Source organism: Ambystoma mexicanum, chromosome 12, assembly GCF_040938575.1.
Source record: "Ambystoma mexicanum isolate Mex_15411 chromosome 12, UKY_AmexF1_1, whole genome shotgun sequence".
Lineage (NCBI taxonomy): Eukaryota > Metazoa > Chordata > Amphibia > Caudata > Ambystomatidae > Ambystoma > Ambystoma mexicanum.
The window spans coordinates 41,779,826-41,794,965 of record NC_090936.1 but is presented as its reverse complement, the minus strand read 5'-3'; the positions used below and the strand labels follow the sequence as shown (position 1 = coordinate 41,794,965).

Here is a 15,140-nt window from a genome sequence, read left to right as displayed (position 1 = left end):
TCCATGAGTCTTCGAAATGCAGCTGCAACCTCCTCATCCTCAGCCAGAAGGACTGCTGCCATGATCCCCAATAAGTGCTGATACCACCAGGCTGAGGTCATTGCTCTGGTGGAAGTGTGTAGTGGCTCTCTTGATGGCCGCAATCTTGTCCTCCGAGAGGGAAAGAGCTTTTCTGAGCTTGTATCCCAGATGAGGCCCAGGAATGTGAGGCTCTGCGTGGGCTGCAGCTGAGATTTCTTGCGGTTGATAGTAAACCCCAGGTCGTGGAGTGTATTCATTAGTGAGGAGGGGGTGTGGGTAACCCCCTCCGGGGTTCTCGCCCTGACGAGCCAGTCGTCCAGGTACAGGTAGATGTGGTGGCCTTGGGCCTTGAGGAGGGCTTCCACAGCATTCACGAGTCTAGTAAATACCCTGGGGGCTAATTTGAGGCCAAAGGGTAGCACCTTGTATTGGAAATGGCAGCCCATGATCCTGAAGCGCAGGAAGAAGCAATGTGGCTGCCAAATCGGGACAAGTAGATAAGCGTCCTTCAGATCCACGGAGCACATACAGTCTCCTTTGTCTAGTGTCTGCGCAATGAGTGCTGGCGTAACTATCTTGAATTTCTGAAGAGGGGGGAGAGGTTGAGGGTGGATACGTCCAGCACAACTCTCAGGCCTGCCTGGTTCTTCTTTTCTATGGCGAAAATCCTGGAATAGAAGCCCAAACCTCGCTGGGAGGCTGGGACTTCCTCCACTGCCTGGCTGTCGATGAGCGCCTGGATCTCTGCCAACAGAGTTACTGTCTCAATCCGTGGAAGTTGAGGGGAGGAAGGAGGAGAGGGAGGGACCGGTAGGCGGTACCCCGAGGATACTACAGCGAGGATCCAGGGGTCCGAAAAATTCTTCTGCCGCCAAAATTGCATGTGGGAGGCAAGCCTGCCCCCCACTGGAGACACATGGACCCAAAGGGACGTGTCATGCCTTCTTTCCCCTCTGAGACTGCTGCGGAGGAGGGGGACTGGAAAAAGCCCTTGCCCCCCCCCCCCTTTTGTTTGTGCCGGTATTGACTCAGCCTGCGATCAGACTGCCTCGACCTCTGTTCCTGGAAGTCCCGACACCCGCCAAACAACCGCCCCCTTTCGGAGCGTTGGAGCAACTGGGTGTATGCCTTGAACTTCTCCGAGACCCACCTTGAAGCGTGTGTGTCTCTGCACCGGAAAGGTTACCAGCTGCCAGCATGGCATCCCCGTTTGATTGACGCAGGTACAGGGAGGCGTTGGCGCACAGCTTCTTTTCGTACACTTCCAAGATCTCCTCCTTGCCTAGCAGCGTCGAGGACAAGGTGGCCGTAGACGACTCAGGCTTAGAGTAGAGTGACGCTGCAGGGATCGCAGAAGAATGCAGTTGAGGGTGTGCCGACAGCAAGAGTGGATCCCCTTCCATCTGTCTATACTTGGCGCCTATTTACAGGTTGGGCCCAGTGTGGCTTGTGCCACCCCTTTTTGGCCAGGGCAACAATGTCTTTCTGCATCGGGATTCCCGTTTTGGTAGGGGGTCTTAGGGTGAGGACTTCTGCCAAGAGCCTCTCAGGCTGCTCTACCTCAGGTTGGGGAAGGCCCAAATATTCCGCCAAACCTGCCAGCCTGTCGTGGAAGACATTCGCTGATGATTGGGTTTCAGGGTCCTCCTCCTCATCTGTGTCGACCCGAGTATCTGGCTGGTCCGCAGGGGCTGGAGGAGTGCTGGGCACTGTGGGCTGCGGTGTGGAAACCGAAGCTGGAGGCTGCTGCGGGGGCTGCTGTGGAGCCACCGGAACTGTGGGAGGCAGGGGAGCCGGAATCGAAAGAGTCGGCAGAGGCAGCTGTGGCTGCGCAGGGGCCTGTGGTGCCGGAGCAATGGGAGGAATGACTATGGGCACCGGTGGTGTAACCAGAGGGAGCATGTCCCTGATAGCATCCCGCAGGATGGCCCCCATCTGGGGGGTTTGCATCAGCTCCAGGAACCTTTCGAAGAAACTGTCTTCGGAGGCTGACAAAGTGGCAGGTGATATTGACAGAGTGGCTGGGGGTTGCTGGGGTGCCGGAGCGCACTCTGCCTAGGCTGCAGGGGGTACCTGCCCTGTGCTGCTGATGGATAACTGTAGGCCACACTGGTTGACACCAGTCCCACCTTGAAACTCGTTCTTCCGCCAGCTCCGTTCCTAGGGGTGGCGTCGGAAGAGCGGTCGTGTTGTCTGGTGCAGCAGCCATTTTGTTGAGCTGCGTGCCACATGCCCATGTCATGGTGCTTGGCTCCCTGGGCCCAACCTCCTCCTAGACTCTTGGTGTTGGAGCATGAGGCCTACCCTGCACCTCAGGCCTAGGTCCTGAAGGCGTGTTGCCCTCGGCAGAGTCGCCGGTAGTGCTGCATGCAGGACACCCTTGGACATTAAGCCGGTACAAGGGCGTTGCCCCTCGGCCGTACACCCGGTAAAAGAACCTTGTGGTCCCTCAACACTGCTTCCAGAACGATCCGATGAGCCCTCGGCCATAAGGCCGTTAGCTCGACTAGCCTCAGTATGAGTGCTGGTGCAAGAACCTGAGCGGTTTTTTCCGCTCGGGCATTTCCTCTGGAAGGAGTTGCCCTTACCGGGTGCGATGGAAAATAGCAGCCCTCCCTTGGGCCTCGATCTCTGTTTGACGAAGTCTTTCAGGTCCTCTGGAGGCGACCTTTTTTAAGAGCTCCCTCCACCTAGCTAGCCTGTTCTTCAGTGCGCGTGGAGTCAGTGCATCGCACGCGGTACAGCCTTGCCAGCCGTGTTCGGGCCGAGGCAGCAGAGGCAAAGAGCATGGAGGTTGGATGTTAGGAAGAGCCCCTCGCAGGATGCACACCTACTGAAGCTCACTGAAGTCGACATGCGCTGGGGAGGAGTGCGACGCCGGAGGACCAAGTACCTTGAATGACAAAAAAGAAGACAAAAAGATAGAAGAATAATCTGGGGAAGAGTGAGTGGAATTACAAGGCCGAAGCCAAACCCAGGAACGCTGGTGAAATCGGCACATTCCCATCGACACGGAAAAGGGGACTGCGGTGTGGCGCCAGAGTCAGGGTAGTGCATGCTGCCAGGGCTGCGCGCCTCTTAATTTAAAGGAGAAGAGGTGTTTTTCTGGTGAAAAAGGTTCCGTCTCCTGTCTCTAGGAAGGGACGCCCATGCAGTATGGAGGAAAGGGGACGGGACGTAATAGTATTGTGCTGATATTTGGGGTTATTCTATCCGCAGCACTTTACAAATAACCGAAAACAAGTTCTTGAAGATGTTACTTTCGAAGGGATTGTGTCCTCCGATGTATTCCTCATCTTAGATATCTCCTTCCAGCTCTGCTGGCCTCTGAAAATGTTTCTCTCTAGAGGGCGCTGCGCGTCGACGTCCTCCGAGTCGATGCCCCTTGACAGCCGCCGTATCGATGTCGACGTCATCCTGCTTATAAAGGCCGCGCGCAGCGTCCGTTGCGCAGTTCCGTGGGAGCAGAAGACATCAAGGAGTGCACAAGCTCTGAGGTAGCAGGACTTGCAGAAAAACTGGCGAACGGCAAGGCACCGGGGAGCAACGGAATAACCAACCTGGCAATCAAGAACCTCCCACCAGCATCAATGGAACATCTCACAGAGATCTTCAATGCATGCATGAGGCTCCAGCACTTCCGAGTTCCTGGAAAGAAGCAAGGGTCATCGTTTTTCCAAAGGCCGGCAAACCACTGAGGGATCCAGCAAACTACTGCCCCATCAGCCTGCTTTCTGGATTATCGAAGATCCTGGAGAAGGTATTCCTCGCTCGACTCAGTAACTTCACCTCCGAAAGAAATCTACTAGCAAAGGAACAGTTTGGATTTCGAAAGGAGCATGCAACGACTCATCAGCTACTGAGAGTGGTGGACACCATCAGCCACGGATTCAACATCAAGAAGTCCACAGGAATCGTCTTCCTGGATGTCGCCAAAGCATTCGACCGAGTCTGGCACAAGGGACTGCTGCACAAGATGATTGGCCTGGGATTTCCGAACTACCTGGTGAAGACGATTGCAAGCTACCTGGGAGGCTGCACCTTCCATGTCGCCATGCGGTCTGAGATGTCCTCTTCACATCCCATCCGAGCAGGCGTGCCACAGGGATCGAACCTCGGACCCTTCCTGTTCAACCTCTTCACCAACGACATCCCGATAGATCTCCACAAGACGAACCTGGCGCTGTATACAGACGATGTTGCAGTCATCTCCCAGTCTTTCAGTGAAAAGGAAGTGGCGAAGAACCTGCAAGCTTCATTGGATACCATCGCAAAGTGGTACAGCGACTGGCGGATAGAACTCAACACCAGCAAGACAACTGCAACGCTGTTCACCAGAAAGAAGATCAAGGAGCACCCACACATCAGCCTCAACGGGGAGACCATCAAATGGGAGAGCAGCAGCCGCTACCTCGGTGTGACCCTGGACAGCAAACTCAACTGGGAAAGCCACATTGAGAATACTCAGCAGAAGGCAACAGGAAAGATGGCAGCACTGTACCCACTCCTGAAGAGCAAGTCCATGCCACTCCGGACAAAGATCAACATCTACAAGGCGATCATCAGACCAACCCTGATTTATGCCTCCCCAGCATGGATGACCTGCCATGAGCGACACCGGAAGAGTCTTCAGATAGTCCAGAACAAGGCCCTGCGGATATCGTCTGGAGCACCAATCTTCACAAGGATAGCAGACCTTCACAGAGACCTGGACATCGAAATGTTGGATGAACATCTAGCGAAGCTGAGTAAGAACTTCTGCCAAGGACTGGATCAGAACCCAAACCCTCTCATCAGAAGACTCACTGCCACCACTGCAAACCCCTTCGACCGCTACCCGCGGCCCATCACTGCGAAGACCCTGTGAAACCAGCCCTACTGTGACAAGGCCACACAGACCAAGAAGAATACAAACCCACGACTACACACTCAACCCGAGAAGATGGAGTAATGAGGCTCAAGCCTCGGTATCCAAAAAATCACCACTGATGGATAAAAATCTATCAGCAAGAAGAACAACAAGCGCTGCCGGCGTTGCTCAGTTCTGTTTTTCCGTGCTTACTCAGTGCCTCGGAATAACGTTGCTCAGTTTTGGCAGGTTTTACCTATTTACCTCGAGTTATTCGATCCGTACTCGATGGCTTCGTCGTCGGAACCGACAACTCCTCGATCCGGCTTCAAAAAATGCCGAGATTGTGGGAAAAAGATGTCGCTGACTGACCCTCACAGAGTTTGTCTGTGGTGTTTGGGAGCTGAACACCATTGTTCGGAGTGCGAGGACTGTATGTCCATGACAGCTAAGGCCCTGAAGGAGCGTAGGGGGAAGCTGGAGAAAGGTAAGACTTTTAAAGCTTCTTCTTCGTCGACGAAGTCGAGACATTCGTCTCCTCGTCACCATTCGCGCTCCAGGTCTCGAAGTGGGTCCCATCACTCGAGATCGAAACACTCGTAGAGGAGACGTCGAAGATCCCCTTCTCCGTCTTCCTCTTCCTCTGTCTCGCCAAAGAGAATCCCTTGCCCCACGAAACATAGTTCCTGGGCTGAATGGGAGGAATTCCGCAAAAATATGATGAGTGTCTTCGAGAAAGCGGCCTCGACCCCCTCGAAGACTGCCGAGAGCGATGCTCTGATCGAAAGACCCAAAGGTCAAAAACGCCGCGAGTCGCAGTACCCGGCGAAGGAAACCTCTCGAGCGCGTCCCGAACCCTCGAGTAGGATTATGACCTCCAAACCTTCCTCGAAGGTTCCGTCGACGCAGTCGACGAAGGTTCCGTCGACGCCGAGGTCGGTGTCTTCGACACCGTTGTCGAAGGGACCTTCGACACACGGGTCTGTCGACTCGACGCCAGCTTCGACACCGGCGTCGACACCAAGAAAAGTCATGGTTACGACACACCCAGTGACTATCCCCAGGTCCTCGATGGCGTAGAGATTGTCGAGCAGAATCCCAATTCTGTCGAGGTCATCGAGGCCTCCGTCTTTGTTTTCGACGCCACGCTCGAAGCCTTCGGCGTCGACAACATTGATGTTTTCGAGGCCAATTATGACAAGTTCGGCACCCTCTGCCTTGGAAATGGGGTTTACACCCTTTATGAGTTCAGAACAATTGAGAACTATGTCCTCAATTATGGAAGAGGGTGAATTGTCTGAACAGGAAGACACATTTGAGTTCCAGGGACCTGTAACCCCAATTAGAGAGGAAATTTCCTCTGAAGAACGCAAGTTAAAGGATCTTCATGATTCCTTACATGAGGCAAATGGGTTAGACACTTCCCCTGAGGTGGAGTTTGCTAGGCCAGACCCGGGGGAGCATGCTGAAACCCCCTATAGAGCCTTAATGGCCAGAATCACAGAGTTTATGGGGTGGTCTGCACCTTCACAATCTTTCCAGCAAGATGACCTCACCGATATTCTTGACAAAGGCCCACAGGAGGATCCTGTGGTGCCTTTTCATAAAGCTCTTCAGAGGAAGATTATGACGAACTGGGAAACCCCAGATGTGGTCGTGGCAGTAAATAAAAAACTGTCTACAAAATACAGGGTATCCTCTACAGACCCGGAGTTTTTGTCAAAACACCCATCCCCAGAAAGTCTGGTGGTACAGGCAGCATCTTCTACCGATGTCAAGACGGCTTATCCTACCGTCCCGCAGGACAGGGACGATAAAAAATATGATGCTATGGCAAAGAAAGTTTTTTCGGCATGTAGCATGGCGTTAAAATCTGTTAATGCTACTTGCACCCTTGCTAGATTCAGCCATACACTTTGGGAGTGTGCTTCTACAGCGGCTGACTGCATCCCGGAGGGAGAAGAAAGGGAGGCGTTCCTGAATATCATACAGGACGGTAAAGACGCTATGTGCGAATCCCTCCAGACGGGCATTCATTCGGCTGACAGTATCAGCAGAGCAATGGTGGCAAGTACAACAACCAGGAGATTCGCTTGGTTGAGAAAGTCTGGTTTTGCCCCAGATGTGCAGGCCAGGCTCTTGAACATGCCATTCGATGGCTCTTCTTTGTTCGGGAAAAAGGCGGATGACAGTTTAGAGAAACTGCAAACTTCAAAAGCAGCAGCAAAATCCCTAGGCGCTGCAATCCGTCAGACACCTTTTCGTCCCACAGGAACCTCTGCGAGGGGTAAGTCCTTTCGCTTCTACTCCGCATTCGGAAGAGGTAGAGGATGACCGGCTCAAAGGGGACAAAGAAGAACTACCCGAGGTGGACGGGGTAGATATTCAAAAGCCGCAGCAACAGCAGGTGCCTCTTTACCATTGGCATCTGCATCAGCCGCCCCAAAACCACTCTGATGACTTCCCTCACAGGACACCTGTAGGAGGCAGGTTGACTCAACATCTGGCGGTATGGCAGGCTATCACGTCAGATGCTTGGGCATTGGAAACTGTTGCCCAAGGTTACTGCCTGCCTTTCCTACGCATACCTCAGAGTCATCCACCAGGGATCAGCTCTCAGAAAGCTCCAGATCCGCTCCTCTTGCAGGAAATTTTGGACCTGCTAGAGAAAGGTGCCACAGAACCGGTACCTGTAGCGGAGAGGAACAAGGGCTGGTACTGCAGAGAGGCCAGGCAGCTCTGGTTTTGGGCAATCCAAGAAGGAATCTCTCTATCGGCAATTCACCTAGCCGGAGAGAAGAACTTGACAGCGGACACTCTGAGCAGGCAGAGCACAGTCTCCCACGAGTGGGAGCTAGCTCAGGAAGTCCTTCAAGAGATCTTCGCCCTTTGGGGAACCCCTCAGGTGGATCTGTTCGCCACCAGCCTCAACAGGAAATGCGATCTGTTCTGCTCAAGGGAATTTCCCCCGAGAGGAGCTCTGGGAGATGTGTTCATAGTGGACTGGGAGTTTCCGCTTCTGTGCGCGTTCCCACCGGTCCCTGTCATTCCTCAAATGATCAGGAGGTTGAGAAGATTCCGGAGAACCATGATCCTAATTGCCCCGGATTGGGCCAGGAGAACGTGGTACCCGGACCTTCTAGACTTGTCCATCTGCCCTCTAATTCGACTTCCACTCAGAGAGAACCTACTCTCACAGAAGGGAGGTCAGGTTCTCCATCCAGACATCAAAACCCTCAACCTTCACGCTTGGCTTCTGAAAGGCTGAGGTACAAGGATTGGGACCTCCCTGATGATGTTATGGAGGTGTTGCTTTCGGCAAGGAGGCCAGCAACAAAGTCTTTATACCGCTGCCGTTGGAACAGATTTTGCAGCTGGTGTAGAGAACAGAATATCGACCCTTTTTTCATGTGGTACACCAATGGTTTTGTCCTTCCTACTATATTTGGCGAATTCAGGCCTTTAAGTTGGCACCATTAAGGGCTATCTCGCAGCGCTATCCATCTTTAAACGCACTGCGGAAGAACCATCCTATTTCAAGTTACCCTTGGTAATACAATTTCTAAAGGGGTTAACCAATGTTTATCCCCCAAGACCATTCCAAGTTCCCCTATGGGATTTAAACTTAGTCCTAACCTTTCTAATGGGCACACCTTTCGAACCACTCCATTCTTGCTCGTTAAGATTCCTTACCCTTAAAACTGTTTTATTAAAAGCACTTACATCTGCTAGAAGGGTGAGCGAATTACAAGCTCTTTCTTGTAAACCCCCTCACACAATCTTTCACAAAGACAAAGTTGTCCTGCAAGTGAAGCCTAATTTCCTCCCAAAGGTGGTTTCTGAATTCCATATCACTCAGAAGATTACCCTACCATCTTTCTATCCTCCTCCTCATCCGGGGAAAGAGGAAGAGAGGTTACACAGGCTAGACCCTAGAAGGGCTTTAAGTTTTTACATCAGTAGACTAGCCAGGATAAGACAGGCAGACCAGCTGTTTGTAGGTTACACAGGTCACAAGCTGGGGTTACCAATAACTAAGCAGACCATTTCCAGATGGATCATTCTGGCCATTCTGGAATGTTATAAACTGGCAGGGAAAGAGCCCCCTCAAAACCTTAGGGCTCATTCAACCAGAGGTATTGCAGCTTCATCGGCCCTCAAAAGAGGTGTGCCGGTTAAAGACATCTGTGCGGCCGCTACATGGTCGTCTGTCCGTACCTTTACACGATTTTACAACTTGGATTCCTCCTCCAGTCAAGAGACTAGGTTTGGAAGGGCTGTACTGCATTCTATTCATCAGTAGAAGACAGCGTGAAGTCAGTACTCCCTCCTCCAATGTAACGTTCTTTCGACGGGATGTTCCTCCGACGTATTCCTCATCGACCCTCCCATCCATCCCCGCAGTTCTACTTCCCTTGTTGTTGCAGCTTACGCTCCTTCAGGGTGATTAGTCTAGTCCAGAAAGAATTATTGTGGGCTACAAAACGGAACTGAGCAACGGACGCTGCACGCGGCCTTTATAGGCAGGATGACGTCGACGTCGATACGGCGGCTGTCGAGGGACATCGACTCGGAGGACGTCGACGCGCAGCACCCTCTAGAGAGAAAAATTTTCCGAGGCCAGCAGAGCTGGAAGGAGATATCTAAGATGAGGAATACGTCGGAGGAACATCCCGTCGAAAGAACGTTACAAGGTAAGAAGTAACTTGTTCTTCTTTGCCATTGAGTACTTCGAATGCCCCACTTTGGATGAAAGTGGATTTGCACCTAATTTGTGATGAAATTGCTCTAAGACCTGTTCTGTATTGGGTAAGGTTCTGGAGCTCACCTAATCTTTCGGCCTATATTACTGCGCTGAAACATGTTTTGTCATTATCAGGGGGAGTTCACTGCCTTGGATGTTGCATGTAAAAAAGATGTTAGTCTCACTGGATTTATTGGGGCTATGGTCTAATTCTATAAAAACAGACTATGTTTTGGCAATGGCTGTAAAACAAGCTGCCCTGATTCATTCAAGAAAAAGGATGGAGGAATCATGTGGTGTTACAAGCCTGGGCACGGAATATCTGTCCTGTAAACATGTAGCAAGAAAACTCTATTGCGTTTAGATTGGGCACACTGAAGGTTGCGTTTGTAACTAAAAACTGGGGCGGGGACTTGGCGAATAGTTCATGTGTTCTCTGTGGGGATGCTGAGGAAACTCTGGTCCATTTAATTTGTAAAGGTGATAGGCGGTTAATAATTGCCTATTTAAAGCCTATGTTTGATCGATGAAAATTAGCACTTTCAGAAGCATTGCATTTCTGCAAACATAGAACTGAACTAGGTGGACTGTTTTGGGTAGCTAAATACATCTACAGAGCATGGCTAAATAGGGGCACAAAAATGATTGCAGGAGTTGACTCTGCTTAGATGTTTTTTATGATATTGTTTTAAATTGGTTTTATAGTAATGAAATGTTACGTGTGATTAATGTATTTTGTATATATGATATTTATGCTTAGGCGTTATCATGTATTTAAGATTGGTTTTATTGTAATGAAATGCTTTTATTTAAATGCATTTTGTATATATGACATTTATTTTTCATGATGATTTTGATAGTTTTCTTTTTTCTGTGTGATTGTACCGAAAGACAAAACATTTGAATAAAGGTAAACATCTTTTTTTATAACTAATTCCAACCGACACTACCACTATACTAACAAACTAAGGTAAGGAGAATGGCTCCCTTCTCCTGATGATTGTTTCTGGTATTCATCTTCTTTTACTTTCTTTTCAGTATATCTTTTAGTCTCTGGTCACCTTCTGTATGAATTCTTCTAACTCTCTCATAAGGTTTTGGGCTTTTTACTCCTCTTAAGGGATGGCTTTCCATACTCCCCTCTTGACCTTTGTTGGTTCCTTTGATCCAGGTAAAGGGGACTGTATTGTCTTGTAAAGTACTGTTTCCTATATGTACTTTGCTTTCTGTGTAATTATAGCTCACACTTTTCTGGGTTGGTGTCTCTTGTGTCTCTTTTATCTTATGGGCTCCTCTTGTCTTTGTTTCATAGTACTTTCTCTCTGAAATGTTCCACCCTGTGCTTCTTGAATGATGGGGGTACTATGATCTCTTCCCAGAGTAGTGTTACCCAACTTTTACTGAACTCCCGCTCAGTGTTATTTGTGGTTCTCTTTCTTACATTACTGCAGTTCATGTCATCAACTTTTATTTCAAGGTTCCGTCCTTTATACTGGGACGAGTCTCTCGGATTACACGATGAGTCCTCGGCAGACTCTCAGTCCTTCTGTTCTCCCGGTTACCTCCAATCTTGCAGGGGAACGTCTCTGGAGCCTGTAGTTGCCTGGCACCTTCTCTTCCATTCTGTTTCTCTGTCTGTTTGCTCTCAGTAGCGTCATCTTCTTTTTCACTCTTTCTCGTTCTCTGCGCGTCTCAGTATCTGTTCTGGCAACCGGACCGTTAGCATTGTGGTATTGGCACGTGGTCACGCCACAACCGGGTATTGGCATCTCATTTCCTCAGCTTCTCAGGATCTGCACCTGCCAACGCTCCAGCGTTTGCTTCTCGCGTTCAGAGCAGTTCTGGACGTTGTGGGCTCAGTGACTCTCTCTAGGTTTGCCTCCGTCAGGTGTTACACTTCTAGGGGGCCTTCCCTGCCTGCGTATGCATTCCTCTCCCTTGCCTTCGTTCAGTGTGTACTCCTTCAGCCTCCTCATCACAGTTAATTGGAGGTTTTTCCTTAAAGGGATAGATTCTCTTTCTTGCTTATAATGGTACAAGTTTGTTTTCTTCTCAGCCAAGTCTTGGGATTTAATATGGTTTTGCACATCGGATAGTCCCATGTATGCCATCATGGGGTATGGCGGCGGAGTTCCTCAGCGGAATGTGAGTCCTTGTCCCTTAAGGGGTTGTCACTTCCAGTGAGGTCCCACTTGCCCAATCCCCTAGAGAGGATCTTGCGAAGTGGACTCACCTCCCTGGCCTCAACAGGGGAGGTTCCCCCTTGGGGAGAAGGGATGAATTCCCTCAATTCGTCACTATATTTACTTTTAATATTGAAATCTAGCCCGTACCAGCTATTTTCACATAAGCTTCAAAAGCTCTTGCCATACACTCACTTCATGGTAAATTCATACTATTTGTAAGTTTGAATAGTCGTTTGCATGTTGCTTTAGCAGGTGCTACATAAGTTAATTAGTTCAGCTACTTTTAAAGCAATGTGCTGAACTTAAACAGATCCATGAAGTATATTAAATGTACCAGGTTTGACTACATTTATTCTCACCATATTATTTTATCCCCTCAGGTACTACTTCCCTACCTATGAAAACGATACATTGTTGTGTACATTGACAGACAGTGATGGGGAATCGACAGCCGAGGATCGAAATGAAGATATTCCTGTTATTGCAGAAGATATTTCAGAGCTGGAAATCCTCAAACACAGCAGTGTTTTAAACCAGCTAGTGCGAGAGGAAGCCTTGAGGAAGTGAAGACATGTGCACAGTACCATAAAGACCTCATACCATAATAATGGATAGCTGCATGTGTCATCCTGCCTAATAAATAAATATATTTTTATTTGGAGAACTAATTTTGTTCCCCTTATTACACTATAATGGACACTCCAGACCAGTTGGGTGTATTTGAAAGCTATGTGAAAATGAAGCAAATCACTTTCTGTCTATTAAGTTAAGCTAATCTTGACTACGTTAGGATTCCATGAAAACATAACGACCTTTAAATAGTACAATTAAGATTTGGATAGCAGATTTTTCTTAGGCCTGGTTCATCTGTATGAAGCCACCTTCTATTTCTAGTCCTCGAGGGGTTGGGTGGAATTTAGATGATGACATACTATGATGACATACTATTTCAGGGCTCCTTGACAGGTGGGTTTTCAAGCTCTCCTTCACGACACCTCTCATTGGTTTTAATCCTAGCCAGAGGTGTGCAGTGACAGTAATCTCCCCACTTTTGGTAAATGTCAGAAGCCTTTTTGTTTTTACCACTGTTGGAAGATTTCTAATCCCCCAATCCTTGCTGCCCTTTATCCACATTCAGTCTGCAAATACCAGTGGAGATATGTCTAGGCCTTCCTTTTTTGAACACTTCCCCAATAAGGGCTGGGTCCCTGCTAGACAGACCACCTATACAAAAGCACGCTCATGAGAAGGAGAATGTTGCCAAGAGCATTATTGTAGGAGGCTGTCTTCACACCAGAAAATGTCTGAGTGGTGGCGAGCCTCCTAGAACGAGGGCAATCGACAAATCCAAATATGTTCATAATATAATTGCTTCCCCTCCCACCACACAAAATCGCACATCACCAATAATTCCTTCTTTGTCATCTCTTGGCCGCTACCACTACACATAACCAGCATCACCCAGAGGCCACATCTGTGCGCATCCCAGCTCTTGCTTCAAAGTACCACCTCGGCACCACAGCACTACATCCTTAGGAAGCACAGGGAAAAGCAGGGAGAGACCATGTGGAGCCGCAGACCACCAAATGGGCTGCTGATAGGTGGTAAAGCAGCACTACATGCAAGCAGTGCTATGCACATTCAATCCATCAGAAGGGACTGGTTTGCAGGAGCTCAAGAAACCAGCTGCCTACCAGCAGCTAATTCCAATATTTTGATGCCTACATTTACAACCTACTCCATACTTCCATACACACCTGGTTTAGAACCCCTTCACACAAGTACTGGAGGGTATATACAATACGGAATAAGTTACTTACTGTAACTCTTCTTCTCCAGTATTGGTATCTTTCATAGAATGACATGCTGCTAGAATACTCCCTGTTGTCCGGCTGGGAATCCTCAGTAACATGAAGCCGTTTCATAGAAAACCAAAGGACTGTATTCATTTTAGTGTTCTGTTAGTGCTGTTTTGGGTGATGTACCCTACAGCCAATAGGCAGTGTCTCCCTTAGCTCCATTTCAGATTTGTATATCGCCCGTTACAGTGAAAAGATGGGCCATATGTGAGGTGGTCGGGAGGGTTGCATGTGAAATCAATGAAAAATATAAATGCTGGAGAACAGGGGTTCCAGGTAAGTAACGTATTTCTTCTCCGGCACTGGATCTTTCATAGATTCATTTGCTGTTAGAATAGATCACTGTGAGGAGCTGGGAATGAGAAGCGGACACAGGGGACTCATTTTTGTGGCTACAAACATTTATTGAAATAATAATAGGGTTTGTGAAAGGCCTCTCAGTCCCTAATCTAGGAGGTATTTCCCTACCTCAACCAAAAACTAAAGTGGTCTGTCCGTTGTCAAGATGTCTAAAGCTAAAATATCCTTTGTCCAGAATCCTATCCTCACCCTCTCACACTGAAATAACTATAAGGTGCTAAGAATAATGTATTTAGTTTGAAAGAGTGCACAAATGTTCAAGTTCAACAAAAGATGAAAATTCAACAGAAATCTCCAATGGATAGTGTTCACAGTTCCATGGGATGGTTCCCTTCCCTAGATTTGTATTCACCAAAGAAAAAAGTTAAACAGGAAAGACCAAGTTCCTGTAGCCCAAGAGGATAACTCTCTCCTCTTGGTGGTGTAATTCCTGCGGAAATGACTCCCATCCCAAGTTTTTTTCTCATGCACTGCAGTTCAAAATCCTAAGCGTATGAATCTTCCTTTGGATTCCAATTCCCAGCCAGTGTACCAGCCTTTTACTATGGGCGCACTGGCATTTGAACGACTTTCGTAGCTTCTCCTACCCCCCTTTGGGTCCTACTTTGTGTCTGCTCTCTCTTCAGTTCAGATGGCTCAGATCTGGAGCATAATGCGTTCAGCGTGTCACCCTGGCTTCTCTTGACGGCACAAAGCTTCCTCTCTGCTTTGCATCTCTCGTCAGCGTCTCCATTGCCTCTGGGAGTGCGCCGCCAACAAGACGCTGCCTTGCCTGTTCTCCGCTCTCCCAGCATCCCTTGCTTCTTCCTTTTCCTCCATTATTTTCTCGTGCCTCCGTACTTGTCTGTCCTCCTGCCAGCTTGGTTTACCCGGCGTAAGCTAGCCGGTTGGATCACAATGTGTTGCTCAGCAAATCCATCTTTGAACTCCTGCGCTGAGAAGGGGTGATGCTCAGAGCCGATCAGATTTCTCCAACTACTAGACTGCTCGTTTTACTTCAGTTGAGCAATCTTCATACTGGTTGCCCTCTTCCTCATGTCAGTGTTTCTCAGTCTGTTAGTTTCAGAATATTAAAGGATATCGTCAACATGCTTTGTGGGTTCCTGAGAGGGATTAAAATA

General features: G+C 48.9%; 1 protein-coding gene across 3 annotated transcripts in view; it reads left to right on the top strand.

Annotated features, from left to right (window-relative positions):
* ZNF277 (zinc finger protein 277) overlaps positions 1 to 12,464 on the top strand; it is a 415,867-nt gene extending 403,403 nt beyond the window's left edge. For 2 of the 3 annotated variants that reach the window (XM_069627913.1, XM_069627912.1), the window contains one exon: positions 12,181 to 12,464. In XM_069627913.1, the coding sequence (XP_069484014.1) occupies positions 12,181 to 12,367 (187 nt within the window). In that variant the 3' untranslated portion in view covers positions 12,368 to 12,464. The remainder of the gene's footprint in view (positions 1 to 12,180) is intronic. The other variant, XM_069627914.1, reaches the window with a different exon arrangement.
* The last annotated feature ends 2,676 nt before the right edge of the window (positions 12,465 to 15,140 follow it).